The 16,140-nt window shown below is 56.6% G+C and overlaps 2 protein-coding genes and 1 long non-coding RNA gene across 6 annotated transcripts; 1 reads left to right on the top strand and 2 right to left on the bottom strand.

Annotated features, from left to right (window-relative positions):
• The first annotated feature begins 290 nt into the window (after positions 1 to 290).
• CCDC157 (coiled-coil domain containing 157) lies at positions 291 to 10,310 on the top strand. 4 transcript variants are annotated; one of them, XR_014896680.1, is made up of 11 exons: positions 291 to 950; positions 1,670 to 1,841; positions 2,416 to 3,124; positions 3,768 to 3,845; positions 4,580 to 4,770; positions 5,283 to 5,459; positions 6,050 to 6,218; positions 6,741 to 6,880; positions 8,435 to 8,523; positions 8,607 to 8,958; positions 10,235 to 10,310. XR_014896680.1 is itself a non-coding variant. In XM_085311680.1 (10 exons), exons 1-10 carry the CDS (start codon positions 703 to 705, stop codon positions 8,854 to 8,856), a joined length of 2,211 nt encoding a protein of 736 aa, XP_085167806.1. In that variant the 5' UTR covers positions 291 to 702; the 3' UTR covers positions 8,857 to 9,438. The 4 variants fall into 4 exon arrangements, 3 of the variants coding, with proteins under 3 accessions (XP_085167806.1, XP_085167805.1, XP_085167807.1); XM_085311680.1 differs by lacking the exon at positions 10,235 to 10,310 and having other exon boundaries at positions 8,447 to 8,523; positions 8,607 to 9,438; XM_085311679.1 differs by lacking the exon at positions 10,235 to 10,310 and having other exon boundaries at positions 8,607 to 9,438.
• On the bottom strand, positions 6,131 to 7,874 carry LOC146592073 (uncharacterized). Its single transcript, XR_014896682.1, has 3 exons — positions 7,547 to 7,874; positions 6,573 to 6,805; positions 6,131 to 6,197 (listed from the first exon to the last, which is right to left on the bottom strand). It is a non-coding gene; the product is annotated as an uncharacterized LOC146592073 (long non-coding RNA).
• RNF215 (ring finger protein 215) lies at positions 10,259 to 15,879 on the bottom strand. Its single transcript, XM_085311666.1, has 10 exons — positions 15,790 to 15,879; positions 15,237 to 15,365; positions 14,659 to 14,730; positions 14,475 to 14,560; positions 13,298 to 13,352; positions 12,617 to 12,721; positions 12,248 to 12,364; positions 12,035 to 12,172; positions 11,559 to 11,661; positions 10,259 to 11,229 (listed from the first exon to the last, which is right to left on the bottom strand). The coding sequence occupies exons 1-10, from the start codon at positions 15,877 to 15,879 to the stop codon at positions 11,207 to 11,209; spliced, it is 918 nt and encodes a 305-aa protein (XP_085167792.1). The 3' UTR covers positions 10,259 to 11,206.
• Between the last annotated feature and the right edge of the window lie 261 nt (positions 15,880 to 16,140).

Below are 16,140 nucleotides of genomic sequence, written 5' to 3'. Positions count from 1 at the left end.
TGCGGGAGCCTCACAGTGGAGCCCCACCAGCACAGGCCCCCCCACAAGCCGGCCTCGCACAGCCCTGAGTGCAGGGTCTGTTCCGACGTGTGGAGTCCATTACAGCATGTAGGGTCCATCCTGGCATGTTGGGTCTGCTCCAGTGTATCAGCTCCGTCCCAGCACATAGGGTCCCATGCCAATGCATCAGGTCTGTCCGGGCATGTAGGGTCCATCCCGATGCCTTAGGTCTGTCCCAGTTGTAGGGTCCAACCTGATGCATCAGGTCTGTCCCAGCACATAGGGTCCATCCCAGCATGTAGGGTGCATCCCAGTGCATCAGGTCTTTCCTGGCATGTAGGGTCCATCCTGGCACATAGGGTCCATCCTAGGGCATCAGGCTGATCCTGACACATAGGGCCTGTCCCAGTGCATAGAGTCCATCCTGGTATGCCACATCTGTCGCAGCATGTAGGCTCTGTCCCAGCATCTAGGATCTGACCCATCGTGTAGGATCTGACTTGGTGCCACATGTGTRTCCCCACCCTGTACTGGCCTCAGCTCAACCTTGGTCCTGTAGAGCTCCGTGTACAGCCTCGTGGCCAGCCAGTCTCTGCAGCCTTTCCCTGGCAGACCGGGAGCTCATTGGACACAGCGCAGCATTGGTGCACCCCGTGGGCTGAGCTGGGCTGAAGCCACAGGGCCTCATCCTGTGGCCCTGGCATGGCGCACCTGCTGGGTAGCCCCACCTGCATGGACAGCCTGAGGGCCGACATCACAGACTTGCAAGGAGCCATCACCGATGTTTTCTCCCGGGCTGGGGCTGTTCGTTACCCTTCCTGGAAGTTCCCCGATAAAGTATCCTGCGAGCTGGACCTGGCAGAGCTGCTGGAGCATTACGACTATGTGGAGAATGACCTCGAGTTCACCCAGCATTCCCATGTGGTGCTGCTGGAGCTGGTGATCGACAGGTGAGAAGGGAAAATGAGGCCAAACCATCCCCTGCTCATTTTAAAAGAAGACTGGCTGGCCTAGATGCTCCTTCCTTTCAGAAGGAAGGCAACATTTTTGTATTCAGCCTGTCAAATGTGTCCACATAGCTTCATTTCTGCTTGGAGAAATGTGCTGGTGCATCTGCAATTAGAAGTATGGGATCTGTGCTCCAGACCCCAGCCCACCTGTGCTGAATGTTAAAACCCAAGTCCTTTTTCTTGCACGAGCAGGATCAGAGCTACCGGGAATGCACTCTGAGTCCTAGCACCGTAATTATAATCTACACCGTAGTCTGTGGATCAGTGGGGACTCTCAAAGGGCTGTTAATTGTGTCTCCCGTTATTGAAAGTTGTTAAATAGCGGTTGTTGTGTGGTCTGTGGTGTGGTGCTTCTCTCATTAAATAGGCCCCCCCAAAACCCTGGGAATACTCAGACCTAATTGCAGCTATACCTGGAGCGCCTGGGAGGCAAAAGTGCCCTTTGCAACCTGGGTTAAGGAAAATACTCTTCAWTTTTAAAGACAAGCTGTTGGCCCTAATATGCAGCCTCTTTGGCCAAACTCAGATTGTCTAGGGAATGGCGAGGGAAAAGAATCTCTTTGCCTCAGCTCTGGCCCTGCACTGTTAAATGCCCAAAGCCCTGTCTTTGTTAAAAATACTCTGTTGCTCTAAGTTGTGTTTCATTTCCACCGAAAAAGGCTGCTCCTGCTGCTTCAGAGCTTCACAGGCTATGCAGAAAACCTGCTCAGTGAGAAAGCCATTCCCCCGGTGCGGCCAGTGGGACCCTGCATGTCGGTGGGGCTGACAGTGCGGAAGTACTGGAACAGCATGCTGAAACTGGGAGCCCTCTACCAGCAGCTCCTGATCGAGGTGGGACATACAGGTGCCCTCAAGTGCCAGGAGCCGAGGGCAAAGCTCATCTTCTTGCTTACTCATGAGACAGTGCATGGAGGCATGAAGGAAGGGACAGTAATAAGAACAGGAGCTGGGGAGCAAATTTCACAGCAGAGGCCTTCCACTGTGAAACCACAGCCTCTGCCTGGCTAAGGTATCAGTGGCTGAAAAACTACCTGGCAGCTTTTAAAATTCAGTTCCCTGACATCCTCCATCAGGAAGTACCCACGATCTGCTTGAACAAATTGATCTTTTGTTTATTAGCTATTTGTCTTGGCTGTAAGTTATGGATGTGTAAGATACGTAAGATATAGAGCACAATAAATAGGAAGCCCCAACTATTTGGTAACACTGTTCCTCCTCCAAGCTCCTGTAACTTCTCTCCGTCTAAGAGGCCTCACTGTCCTCATAGCCTCTTGGCTGCACTCTCACTGATCTGATCCCCACATTTAACATGTTTGCATTCAGGTTAATATGGATCATTTGCCACTGACTGGGTTGCACTGTTTGGTCTGAGCCCCATGTTTCTCTACTGTGCTCTCTCCTCCAGAAGAAGACTTGCAGAAAAGACATCCCCACACTGAAATCTACCCCTGAGGGTATGAAAACTGAGAAGGAGTGTTTGAAGAGCTGTTCGCCTACAGTTTCRGAGTTAACTTCATCTATAGATGTTGCCCAGTCAACCTGTTTGTGCCTGTTGCAGAGTGTCAGTGTGCCAGACTGCAGCACCTCTGGCAGCTCACTGGCCAAGTCTGCATGTGGCATCGGAGAAAACAGGCGCAGCATCCCCACTCAGACAAGTGAGTCATCTCTGGTACTCTGTGACTCGTGTGCTAGTGCACAAGCCAGCCTTTGGGAAGTCAGTAAAGCCATCACCAGTATCTGCCAGAGTCAGAACATTCCCTCGGCTCTGAGCAGATTCCATGAAACATTCAAGGAGACCATGGGCAGAAGAACCCTCTCTGCAATGGACATGAGTTACTGGGCCTCAGAACAAAGCAAGGACCTCTCCCGGATCAGCAAACATCTCCACATGCTTCTGCAGCTGATAAACCCTCTGAAGTCAAAGCTGGAAGAAGCAGAGAAACAGAAGGATGAGCTGCRGAAGCAGGTTGAGGAATTTGCCAATTTGCTTCAGGAGGAGAAGAAAACTCAAGAACAGCAGAGGAAGGAGGCTGAGCAGTCTCTGGAGGCAAAGAAGAAAGCGTATTTGGAGGCTGTAGCCAAACTGGAGCAGGACAAAGAGGACCTACGGAGAGGTACAGTGTAGTTCCCAATATCCCCTCCTAGGAYGGTGGGTATTTGCAGAACCCCAGAGCCCATGATAAAGTCTTGGTAACACTGCAATGAACAGGGCTTGCCATGGATTTTGATAGGCCCAAATGTCATTAGCAAATGCCTGTTCCCTTTAGAGTCACTCCTCAGCTTTCAGGTGTTTTTTCTGTAGTCCTGTGGCTGAGAGACCTGGAGAGAAATCTTGCTGTGGACTTTCCTTTATCATGGCAGTCTCTCCTTCATCCATCCCTTGACAGCAACTCAGCAGCTTCCTCCTGGAGCAGATGAGAATTGGTGCACTGGGACCACTGCTTTTCCAGATGTTTCCTTTGCTACACCCCTCCATCCCCAGTCCTCACTGTCTCATTTCCACCTCTCTGCAAACTTCACAGGGCTCTCCATGCCCTGTTGTTACACAGCATCTCGTGCCTGGTCCCTGCTGTGAGGCTCTGGCCCTAGACAGTGGAAGCTGGTTGTCTATGTTCTTTCACCAACTTCCCTCTGCTGAAGCAGAGTATGATACTGTCACTGGATGAGGAATGCTTTGGCACAGTCATTTGCTCCCTTCTTATTTTAGTTTCATGGAGGAACTGTGAAAAGTTTGGCTGAGTTTTCTCATTGATTTAGGAGCTGCTCTGCTGGAAGAGCGAATCTCTACCTTAAAGGAAGAGCTGGCTGCTAAGCAAACTACTCTGCAGGAACTGGGTAAGGATCCTTAAGGCTTCATCCAGCCGGCAGCTCTCATCCAGAGATCTTGCTCTGATCTCACACTTGTTTTACACCTATGTAACTCCTGGCTCTCCTAGAATCACTCATGCTTAGTGCTAGTGAGAATGAGAGGAGAACCAGAATAGAGTGTGCAAAAGGCCTACATGTTATATTGACTCAACATCATCTAGTGCTAGAGTGGGCTCCCTGGAACAGTCAGGGACAGAAGCAATGTCTCCAGCTCTTCAGACCCACAGTGATCACCAGAGAGTGTGAAGTCCCGGGGGGAAGCCTTGTGCCTTGTGGGGATGGAAAGAAGCTGTGTGACAATAGGATCCGTGCTGGCTCATCCAGAGTCTTGCCACTGCCCGCTCAACATGCTGAAGAGCAGGAGCTCTGCCACCCAGCCAGATCCCCATTCAGGCAGCTATAATGAGGGGACATGCATCTGCAGGAAGAGGAGTGAAGACTCCAGGCCTTCACCACGCCCCCTTCACAGCCAAACATGCTGTAACCATGCAGCCTGTCTGTCAGGTTGTGTTTGTTGGGCTGTGCTGGTGCTGGCTGGATTCAGAGTCTCCATGGCACCAGGGGAGCACAGGCCTCATGTCAGACCTGCCTCATCCCCTCACCAGGGCCTGTTGAGGGTGGAGAGCCCCATAAAAGCACCTTGTTCCTGGGACCTTCTCCCCCCCTGCCCAGCCTGGGCTGAAGGTGGTCTATCTCCCCAGAGGTGACCAAGAAGACTCTGCTGGAGGACRTGAGAACCAAAATGGTGGCCAAGAGCCAGGTGCTGGAGCTGGAAGAGAAGATACAACTGCTCACTGGCCAGCAGGAAGGCATGGGCCAGGAGCTGAGTGCCATCACCACCCAGCTAGAGAAGGAGAAGGCCAAAGTGGAGAGTATGCTGARGCACGAGGAGGTATGACCAGGCCTGCTGCTGCCAGCTCTCCCCCACTTCAGGGCTGCTTTGTGGCACCGTCCACTCACCTGCTCTGTCCTGCCCACCATCCCAGCCCTCTTCTCACACTACATACATACATACTGCCTGGGAACAGGCTGACTGTGGGCTGGCTCCTTCTTGCCCTGGCCTTAAACCAGGTTGTAAGCAGGGAAGGTAAAGAGATCTCACTCGTGGTCCTGGACCGTGATGTGCCCTGATGTGCCCAACCTTAGTTAATACTARTGAGGGGGCTGTGCACAGCTTTTTGTGCCCTAGCAATGCTGTGCTTTGGCTGAGCTCTCCTTACCCGGTGCTGGCCTGGGTTACGACTTGCCTTCTCCAATGCCTCTTGACTGCCTGTTTAGCTGCTGCTACAAGCTGTTGTCTTCTTGGGTCCTTGCTTGTGGCCCTGGARTTGAAATGCCTGTCCCAGCTTAAAGGCAGCAGAGACTGGAGCAGCAATCCCTTACACGCTTGCATCTTCCATGCAGTCGCTCCAGGCCAAGCAAAGAGCTCTGCTGCAGCAGCTGGACAGCCTGGACGAGGAGTGCGAGTTGCTGCGAGCCAGTCTGGGAGAAGCAGAGGAGGACAAGGTTAGGCTGGAAGAGCAGCTGAAGGAGAGCCAGGACAAGTGGGAGCAGAGCAGGTGCCAGCTAGAGGCACAACAGGTCAGCACTGGCACCCAGCCTCCAGGAGCAGGGCATCCTGCTGAGCAGTTGGCACCCCTTCCTGGGCCAGTGGGTTGGAGTGGGACAGTTCTGCCAAGTGGGTGTCAAGAGCCACCCACTGTCCTGTCCCCCACCAACTGCTATGGGCTTCCCAGCAGGGTTCCTCTGTGACCTTGCCCTGGCTCCAGCCAAACGGCCATCTCCACCCAACAACCACCTTGGCAAGACTCCTCTCCCTCAGCCCTTTCACAGACAAATCTGCTGATTTTCCTTGAGAGGCTAGGCAAAGGRAGCAGCAGGAACCAACTCCACAGATGGCTTCCTCATATCTCCAGAGTGCATGTTCCTGGACATGCACAATATTTCATGGTTGGACTCTTGTTTCAAACTCACATAGGGACTGTYATAGCTGAGACCCTGTGGCTCATCACGCTGCTGTGGGACATCTTTATCCCACAAGGAAAGGGAGCCTTCCCAGGGTACGGTATAGAGCTGCATTTTGAACCCTGTGGGCCACCCCTAAACTGCACGGTATTGGGTTTTGGGAGGGCACTCTGCAAATCTCCCTGTCTTCCTGTTGTGTACCACAGAAGCTGCTGGACACCCTGCAGTGGGAGAAGCTGGGCCTGGAGCAGTCCATCTCTGAGCTACGCACAAACATTTCTGGCCTGGAGGAGCTGGTCCGGGAGCTGAAGGAGCGGGAAAGGCTGCTGGTGTCCTTCCCGGAGCTCCACGTCCCTGTTGAGACACAGTTTGAAAGTAATGGARAAGGGGTAGAAGGCAGCAGGCAGCAGTGGAAGGGGAACTCCCACAGTCTCCCTGCCCCACTATTTCCTTCCCTGGGGATCATGTTGGTCTTAGACTTGTCAGCATTATTTGAATAGCTCAAGTTGTCCCACTAATATGAGCCAACTACAGCTGGGAAGGGTCCTGTCCCTGAGGTAGGCTAGCTGGTACCAATATGGTTACTATTCTTCATACCCCTGCTCCTGAGCCTTTCCTGCCTACAAAAGTCCGCTTCCGGGAGCACGCTAGGCACGGAGGAAGCACTTCCCTATTGTCACCAGCAAAGATACACACCCCTGGAGAGCTGGTGTGAGCAGTGAGTCTTACCTGAGTGTTGCAGCGTTGCTGCAGCTCAGCGAGGAATTTGGGAGTCCAGGCTGAAGCCCTTCTGAAAGAGGAGCTGCCCATCTCTCCTCCATGTGCCATCAACACCACTTATGAGCAGGCAGAGGGCTGAACTTGGGCTCCTGTCACAAGGGTCTGTTTGGTTTACAGGCACTGGGAATTTCACTGAGGACATGGAGAAGCAGCTGCAGGCCAACAACATCAGGCTCAGCATCCTGGAGCAGGAGAATGCACGGCTCAGGGCTGCACTAGCCAAGGTGAAGGCGGCAGCTCAGCAGGGAGTATTGAAGGTGAGACTGCACCCAACCCAAGGTACTTCTGAAAGCTGGGTGTCATGAGGAGAGAGGGGACACTTGCACCACTGGGGTGCCACATATTGTGGGACAATTCCAGGCCACGCAGAGACCACCCACTTACAGGCAGCAGGGCTGGGGTTCATCCCAGCTGCCATCACATCAGCAGCAGCAACACCTGTCCAGAGCAGTCTTTGAGTTCTGCACTCGCTGCAGAGGAAACAGATGTCTGGTCCACTGATCCTGCCTTTGGGAACCCATCTGAGCCCAGGGCAGTTGAACCTGGTTCTCCTGTCTGACACTTTGAAAGGCAGAGCAACTAAGGTGATGCTGCGGGTGCTGCAGCACAAGCAGTATCTGCTACTTGCAGACACTGGCAGGCTGGCCCCTGTGTGAGACTGCTCTCCCCGCAACCTTGGGCAGTGACAACAGGGTCATTCACTTGCTAGGAGCAAATGCTATGGAGCTGGGCGGTGCAGGAGCTCACGCTAACAATGTGTGAGCTGCAGATGGAGCAGCCTTTTCTTCCTGGAGTGGGCAGCTGTTGAAGCAGGTCTTGCTCCAGCTGGAAGCAGGGCCTGGTGCAACAGGCTGCTGTGCCATTCTATGTGTTTTGAGGAGGGAGAAGTCAAGGGGATCGGCCTCAGCCCAACCTCCACCTACTTGCTGGAGAAAGTCTGTCATCTCTTGGGGCTGGGAATTCTCCTGCCGGTGCTAGTGCTGCCAGATCCACTTCTGAGAGGTACCATTGGGCCAGGCAGGGATGAGGGCAGAGCCCAGACTCTGCAGCAGAGAGGTGATGCAGGAGTATGTCCACAGCCATAGCCTCAGGCTGATGAGCACTGCCTGCTCTGGCCAGAGGACCTAGAGGGGAAGGCGTCTGCATGAGGCCTGGTACCAAGCAAATGGAGCATGACACATAGTAGCGTCAGGGGGCCGAACAGTCCCTGGCAGTATTTCAGAGCCTGCCACAGTCAGTGGGATCCGGGCAGGCACCCAAATGAGAGCCTCGGGCTAGATGCCACCCGGGAGCTGATCTTACTGCTGGAGCCTGCAAACGGTGCAGAAAAGCTGCGTGGTCCTGTCCTGTCTGTCCTGCTGCTGATCCTTGGTGCAGCCCCAGTCCACACTCAGGGCAGCCCTTACTGCAGCCCCTTCTTGCACTCAGGCAGGGCTGGGCTTTTACTGCTGCCTATCTGGGAAGCTCTTTGGATAAGGGATTGTCGCTGAGCTCCTGAGTCAACTCTGGGACTTCTAGATGGTCCTGTTTTTCTGCCGCTGGATCTTCTGTGTCGGTCAAACCTGTACTCATTCTGGGAAATCCATGTATCTCCGAGAGGTCAGCCTGGTGTAGCATAGGTGTTGACAGAAGAAGGCTTGTTTGCCAACATGGCCAGGGCTAGTTCCTGGCCCCACTGTGGCTGCTTTTATGAGATCACTGTACCACTGCTAGCAGCTCAGTCGTGATGTCCACCCAGAGCAGAGGCTGAGATCCATGACAGCAGAGGTGGGCGCAGGGGGGGGGGGTTTCACCTGCTCTCCTTTCCCAAGCTCGTCCCACAGACCCAGCTGTGGACCCAGCTCAGCAGCCAGTGTGGTGGGGAGGCTGGCACGCAAGTTCTCCATGGGCCAGCTGCAGGGTAAGTAGGAATCCAAAGAAAGGGGCTGGGGAGCTTCCCTCTTCTTCCTCCCCTCCACTCTCTTATGCGCCTTCCACCTGCAGGCCCCCAAGCAGCCACAGCAGCAGGGATGACACAGGGGCACACAGATCCGCAGGCAAGACCCACCAGAGACCTCCCAGCAGCCAGCCAACAAAGTCACCCTCTGCAGACTCCATGTGTAAGGCCAGTCTGTGCCTCTCACCCGAAGCCGGGAGCCTGGTACTTGGCACCCACAGCAAGCCAAGAGGGAGATGCAGCGCTGCCAGAGCATACAGCCTCTCCTCTCCCAGCACCAGGAGCCACCAGAAATAGAAGCTTTAGAGACTTAACACAGAAATGATGCTTTTGATGAGCTAAGCGAAGCTGCCTACCATTCCCCTCAGGACCTTGTTATCTGTTTGTGCAAACAGGAAGGTACGTTCTGTTGGGCAATCCAGGCMCATCTTCCCTTCACCTGCTCCCAGCAGGGCTGGGCTGGGGGGAGCGAGCAGGGCCACTTCAAGCCCCAGTGTGTAGGAGCAGAGGGACCCTTTCTTCACTGGCTCCCACACAGGAGGGCACCCTTTGTGTCTGTACCACCCAACCCTGCCCAGCTGCCAGTGCCATCGCTGCAGCATGTAACCCGGGGATCACAGCAGGCAGAGTGGCCCGGAAAGGCAGCATGCCTGATGAACGGCAGCACATGGCAGCCTCAGGAACCAGCACAGTGCTGGCTTGGGAGAGAGTCCCCAGAGCAGGCAGGGGGCCCCGCTCACGGCAGGCTTCCGGCTCTTCCTTCACTGTTTTCTGCGGGACGATTGCTGTAATGAATGTGCTCATGCAGTTTCCCCTGTTGTCTCTCTCGGTTGGGCAACGCTGTGGCTTGTGATAAAACACAGGCCAGCAGGGCCCTGCCCTTTAGCCTCCAAGCAAGTTATGGCACAAAGAGCTGGGCTGGTGTGCCGCCTTCTGCTCTTGCACGGCATGGAGCGGGCCATCCAAATAGCCCCTCTGCCCAGAGCTGCCTGCAGGACTGGCTCTCCCCAGCAGATACCAAGCATCCCTAGCAGCAAGGGGACTGAGCAGCATGTCTGCTAGGAGACCTTGTGAGGCACATGATCCCTGGGAGTGGAAGGCTGCCTCTGTACAATTAACTAGTGCTAGGGACATTCCTGGGCATTGGCACTCAGTTGCCCCTGGCTAAGCTGCTAGTGTAACCCCTGGCATGGCTTCAATCCTGGCTACCTCGCCATCACCTAGACAATGCCTGGGCACAGCTCAAAAAGCAGCGCACGCCAGGAATCATTCCCAAGAGGCGACTGGCATGTGGCCACCCTGCTTTGAAGGGTAAGAGAATTTATAGGCAGAGTTCACACCGTCCCATGCCAGCTGGCTTCAGGATGAGAGGAGTCTGAGCCATGTTTAATTCACCAGCACAGACTCAGTCTAGGAAAGCTGCTCTCTCTGTACTGCACAGCAGCGGTAAGTGGACATAGTGGTTGAGGACTCTCGAGCCTCCAGAGCAGACTGGTTCTGAGCCCCACAGTGAGCTTGCAAGCCTTGGTGCTGCCTGCATGTGGCCCAGAGGGCAGTCTCCCCGCCTGGGCGCAGGGCTGGTACACGAGCAACACCACAAGATGTGTGGTGAACAACCCAAGCCCCAGATGGGAGGGTGGTGGGGACAGCACTAACCTGATCTGTATGTGCAAAGGGTGACACAGGACACAGCAGGCTGTTCCTTGCTCTGAATTTAATAGCAACGGGAGGCTTCAGACACATACGATGCCTCAGTCCAGCAGCCTCCGGCTGCCACCTGGAGCCAGGAGCCATCCAGGGCTCGTGGCGAGTTCCTGGACACCGCAGCACACCCATGACTCTGCGTTCAATCTCTGCAGCTAACTTGTGCTGTCCTCTCTAATAAGTTAGGATAAATAAAGGAAGCATTCAATCCCCCTGCCCTCCCACTGTGAGCAGCAGGGCAGCAGGTTGCCCACCAGCCCTGCCAGCTCCAGCCCCATCTCCCAGCTCTGACAGACCTGCCACCCAATGCACCCTGGGGGCAGTGCAGGCAGCCAGGCCACCCTGCTGAGCTTGGGTGCAGCATGGCCTGGGGACAGTCCTGACTGCCAGGGAATGGCTTGCTGCCATCACCTGCTTGCTGCAGCCACAGACAAATACAAAAAAGACCTAGAAAAGGAGAAAGATTCTACAAGTGGGGAGAGGAAGCAGCCAGGCCAGGGCTCTCCCGTTTAGGGCCTTCAGACCCTGCCTGCAGCCCCAGTATCCCTGCCCCCTTATGCCCATGGGTGCCCCCCACAGCTTCCTTTCACCCCACCCATTGCCCCTAGTCCCTAGCACTAGCCATTCAGATTGCCCAAACATGTTCCCGCACACCCTCTATTCATCCCAAGTGGGGAGAGCTCTGGGATCGTTCACTCTCCTAATGGCCAKGCACTGGCTGGTGCTGCCAGGATGCTGCAAAGGGCACAGCCCATGCTGAGCTGAGCATCAGGGCAGGGCCTCCCCCACCTCCCCATCCCCAGCTCAGCCCGCTGCACTGGCCCTGCTCCAGCACTGAACACAGCTTGCAGAGCACCTCTTGCCTGTCCCTGTCCCCCTCCCTCTCCCTGGCTCTTCCCAGAGCAGTGGTGGATCCGTCCCTAGAGTGCATCCATCAGGCCAGCTAGCTCTCTCCGCAGCAGTTCCCTAGAAGGGAGAATGAGAGAGGGCTATCACACAGGGATGCTGGGAGTAGACAACGCTGCTGGCTGGCAATGTCTCCTCTGTGGCCCTTGCCCTGGCACAAACATGCCCCCTGGTCACCACAATGGGACAGCCAGGCCTTCAAGATGGGTCAGAAGGCCCCGAGGGCCCCAGAGCCCAGCTGAGAGGCCGTTTGCCCGTCTCTAGAGGTTGGAGGTAGGCCTCCTCTGACCAGGGCCACACTGGGAGTGTGCCCCAGAGCAAGATACATGGGGCACGGCTGGGGATGCTGCCCCAGAAGACAGACTCTCCAGCTCAGGTGCTGCTCTTACCCAGGATGTTGTGCTTGCAGAGAGGACAGGTCTGCTGCAGGAGAAGCCAGGGGTCCACACAGTCTCGGTGAAACTCATGGGAACACGGCAGCACCCGCAGCCACTATGGAGAGTGAAGCAAACAGGAGACATGAGCAGAGCTGGGCAGGGTGCAATGACTAGATGGGCCACTAGCAGGGTGCAGTGATTGTGTGACAATTCTGCCCGTCACACAGACCAGCCAACTGCCCAAGACACAGGCATAATCCTCTGCCTTGTGTCTCCCTTGTGGGGACATCTCAGCCCTTGCAAGCTGAGATGAAAGGAGGCTCAGCCCTATAGGCAGAAGTCACGCAGCTCTAGGGAAAAGAAACCAGGCTGGAACTGAGCAAAGCGATCACATTAGCTGGAATGTTCTGGTCAGTCCCAAATCATGGGATGATCAGGACTGGCTCCAGGCCTCCTGCTGGAGCATGAGGCTTCCTTGCCAGCCCTACCTGGCTCTTGTGGAACTGGTCCAAGCACACGGCACAGCTATCTATCTCGCAGCCCCGGTTCTGGAGTGGCTTGCCAGGATGGTACCGCCGGGTTTTTAGGGCTGAGAGCCGCCGCACAATGTGCTGCTTCAGGTCCAGCTGTGAAGACAGAGCAGAGGGTCAGGCCCTGGCTGCATCTCTCYGGTGCGAGGAGAAGAGCAGAGGATGTCCCACCTCGGTATCCTGCTCTAACAGGCCTTGCCGAGACTGCCGCTGGGCCTGCACAATCACCCCCGTGCAGAGGAGAAGGGCAATGAGCAGGATGGTGTTCCAGAGCTGCTGGAGGTACTTCTGCAGAAACAGCATGGGGAGTCAGGGACACGGGGCTGAACAGGAGACCTCCCCATTCACTCCCAGCTCCGTCATTGCACAGCATGTCCCTGCCCCTGACAAACTCAGCCCTCCTCTGACTGCTACAGTGATGCCAGGCACACTCATCCTTCCCGCTCTGGCTCTGCGCCGGACACTGGGAGTCRTGTTCAGCTCCTGCCATACAAACACCCCTGGCTACATGGAGAGCCCTCGTGGGAGCTGCTCACGTACCTGGACCTGCGAGCTGTTCTCTCCTGTGCAGATGACTCCCTGCCACTCTCCATAGAGGCCCCCTCGAGAGAGACCGCAGGTGGACCACAGGGTGAGAGTCACTCCCTGCAAGGCAGGGCACAATGTTGCTTGGGAGCCTGCGTTGGATAACAGCACAGTGCAGGTGTTGGGGGCAGGGCGAGGGTCCTGCAACCCTGGGCTGCAGGTGCACAAGCCAGAGCTCACGAGCTGTCTCCAGAGCATGAGCATGCCTGGGTGGCCTGCAGGTACTGCTTGGCAGAGCAGATATGGGCAAGAAGGAAGGAGCCTGAAGCAGAAAAGTGAAAGCAAAGAGAGCATTAGGGCCCTCAGATCTAATGATGAAGGGCAGCAGGATCTCAGCTTGCTGCCAGGGCTGCAGTTTGGTGGAAAATACGGAGGTGGGAGGGAAACAAGGAGAAGAATTGTAAATGGAGAGATGAGGAAGAATAGCAGGTGGCAAAGCACTGGGCTGGCAAATGCCTGGCTCCAGCTGCTTGTGGGTCTTGGAGCAAGTCGTTGGGGAAACCAGGGCACAGCTTCAACAGCCTTTTTGGATCTGGCTCCTGCTCCCTCCAACGTCAGTGCAACTGTCAGCCTGTCAGCTAGTGACCGTACAGGAGCTTGGCTGAGCATGGCTGTGCCCCCACCATCGCTACATACCAGGTTCTCCAGCAGCACCGCCTGGTATGTGATCTTTGCTGTAGCCCGGAGCCCCCTGTTAACCAAAGGTGAGAAGAACATTAGTCCTGCAGGTATAGGGGGAGCTGACACTCAGTGGTCCTGGCGTCCAGAGAACACCCTTTCCCACTGGCCACAGGGCAGGCTACACYGAGCTGCAAGTGAGGGAGGCCACCCCCCCCCCAAGCCAAGGCTGCGCAGCTGGACAGACATGTAGGGGTGCGTGGCAGCGAGAGGCTCCTGCTTCCCAGCCGTGTCCAGCTCTCTGAGCAACCATGCAGAAGGCACTTCCCAGCCCCATGCTTCTGTTTTCCCATCTGCAAACCAGCGCAGCAAAGCCAATTTACCACACGAGAGGAGGGCTGGGAGGGTCCACGAGTGTCTGGAGAGGGCATGGAGAGGCAGTGAGCCCCAGGAGCCCTGGGGCTGCTCCACACAGTCCCTGCCAGGCCCAGTACTGGTYAGAGAGGGGGCTGGAGAGAAACAGCAAAAAAGCCATCTGCCTCTCTGCTGCGCTGGCTCGGCGCTGTAGCTCCAATGCGCACCCTTTCAGGCTCTGCTCCACACTCTAGCACCGTGCTTTCCCTCTCCCTCTTTGGGACGCAGACAGCAGCGCCCTCCCCAGTCCTAATGCTGCAGGTGGTGAGGATACTGGTGGTGATGAAGATAAGCACAGACAGTCAGTCTGGCTCAGCTGTACTAAGAGTCCTAAAAGACTTGGCCAAGCGACTCTCAGCCCCTAGAGCCCTGTGGGAACCTGAAGAAGGGTGCAGGTCCTGAGGAAGCAGCGGATTCAACTGAAATCCTTTCCGGAAACACATGTCTCAGGCCCAGCTCCTCTGCCCCACTGAGTGGCGCCGGGGAGCGTGTCAGATGCTCCTGCTGAATCCCTTCTCCTGCTCCGTCCCTCCAGATGATGCATACAAGCGCTGGCCACCTTGTGCTTCCCCCTCAGCAGCCAGTGTACAAACATGAGTTTGCAACAAGATGGCCAGGCGGGCAGAGGGCCTTGCATGATCTCTGAGGCACGTGAGCCAGACGCTAGCCTGGCAAACACACTGCGCACTGGGAGGGAGAGGCCTCTGGAGCAGCCTGCTTGTCCTCACAGGGCGAGGGTAACACCTAGAGCTACAGCTCTCGTACAGCCCCAGCCCCTTACCGCAGCAGTGCTCCCAGCAGCTTGGTGACATTGTCCGAGGACTGGATCACGATCACAGGCTTGGCAAGAAGCTGAGACACATCCAGCTGCATCAGACAGCAAAGCGATGGCTGTTAGCAGGGCACGAGGAGCCGCCGGGGCAGCTCCTGCAGTGGGGCCGGATGAGCCACCTGCCCACTCCTACCTCTCGGATGGCATTCTGGTTCAGCGCCAGGATGAGCAGGGCTGATGCCCCCAGCACCAGGGCTCGCTTCATCTGTGGAGAGAGAGGGCACAGAGCTCGTAGAGACTTGGAGAGCAGGCCAGGCGGGAGGACGGGCTGCCGGGTGACATTCATCTCTCCTGCATCAGGGAGCCAGCGCAGGGCTGGTTTAAGGGAGCCCCACTTTAGTCCCCGCAGCCAGAGGTGCAGGCAGCTGCTCTGTGACAGGAGTGACTCAGCACCCCCTTTTCTGAGTGGAAGTGCTGCAGGGATCCCCAGGCCAGCACAGTGCACCAACGTGCCTTTGGGGTTCCTATGCCTGGTGGTGGATGGCAAAGAGGGGCTGGCACTGCCGGAGCCACTGGGAGCCCTGTCAGGGACCCCCTCTACCAGCTCCCCATGGGAAACAAGGGACAGTGGGCACCCAGGTACAGGCTAGGAGCACCTGGCACCCAGTGAGGAAATGCCCTAGGAGGTGCCATGCAGGCCTGTGCCAGCAAACACTGCTGCAGCCCAGGTGAGGGCAGCGCCTGAGGATGTGGGGCTGGGCGAGAAGTCACCTTGCTGACCACAGCCGTGGTGAAGGACTCCTCCTTGGCGCCTCTGGGGACTTCAGCCCGCTCCTGGCCCACAGGCACTACGCCAATCCAGCTATCCTCTTCGCCCAGCTCGGGCTCTGCATCTCCCACCTGAGGGCATGGCAGGGTTGATGGGAGCCCCAGGCTTGTTGCACCCCAAAAGCACCCAGACACCCATGGGCACCCAGGGCAGCTGGGCACTGAGCCGGGCTGGGACACCAACTGGAGCTGTGTGGGGGGAAGCCTGCAGAGAAGCGAAAGGCCGGGTCCCCACTGCCCCCTGTGTCCCCGCCTGCACCTCTCCACCACCTGCGAGGTGCCTGGCACCTCTGTCCAGTGGCACCCCCTCTGCCTGCCCTGCTGCCCACTGCCCCCCAGCACCCTTGGGCCCCTGAGATCCACTGACTCCCCCTGTGTCCATAGACATGCCAGTGCCCACAGACCTTCCTGGTGCCCATTATCACACTATGCCCCCCCCAATGCTTGCTGCCCTCCAAATGCCCATGACCACACTGTGCCCATTGCACCCCTGTACCTTCTGCCCCTCAGTGACCACTGGCCCCCAGTGCCTGCTGCCTCCCAAGTGCCCATGACCACCCTGTGCCCATTGCACCCCAATGACCATTGCCCCCCAGTGCCTGCTGCCCCACTTTCCATAAGCACCCTGTACCCATTTCCCCCAAATGACCACTGCCCCTCCAGTGCCTGCAGCCCCCTCCAACTGTTCATAAGCACCCTGTACCCATTGCACCTCAATGACCACTGCCCCTCCAGTGCCTGTTGCCCCCCCCACTGTCCAGAACCACCCTGTGCCCTTTGCACCCCAATGACCACTGCCCCTCCAGTGCCTGTTGCCCCCCCCACTGTCCAGAACCACCCTGTGCCC

Source organism: Rhea americana, unplaced genomic scaffold, assembly GCF_003343005.1.
Source record: "Rhea americana isolate MKP2758 unplaced genomic scaffold, rheAme1 scaffold_347, whole genome shotgun sequence".
NCBI lineage: Eukaryota > Metazoa > Chordata > Aves > Rheiformes > Rheidae > Rhea > Rhea americana.
This window is presented reverse-complemented; position numbering and strand designations above follow the sequence as displayed.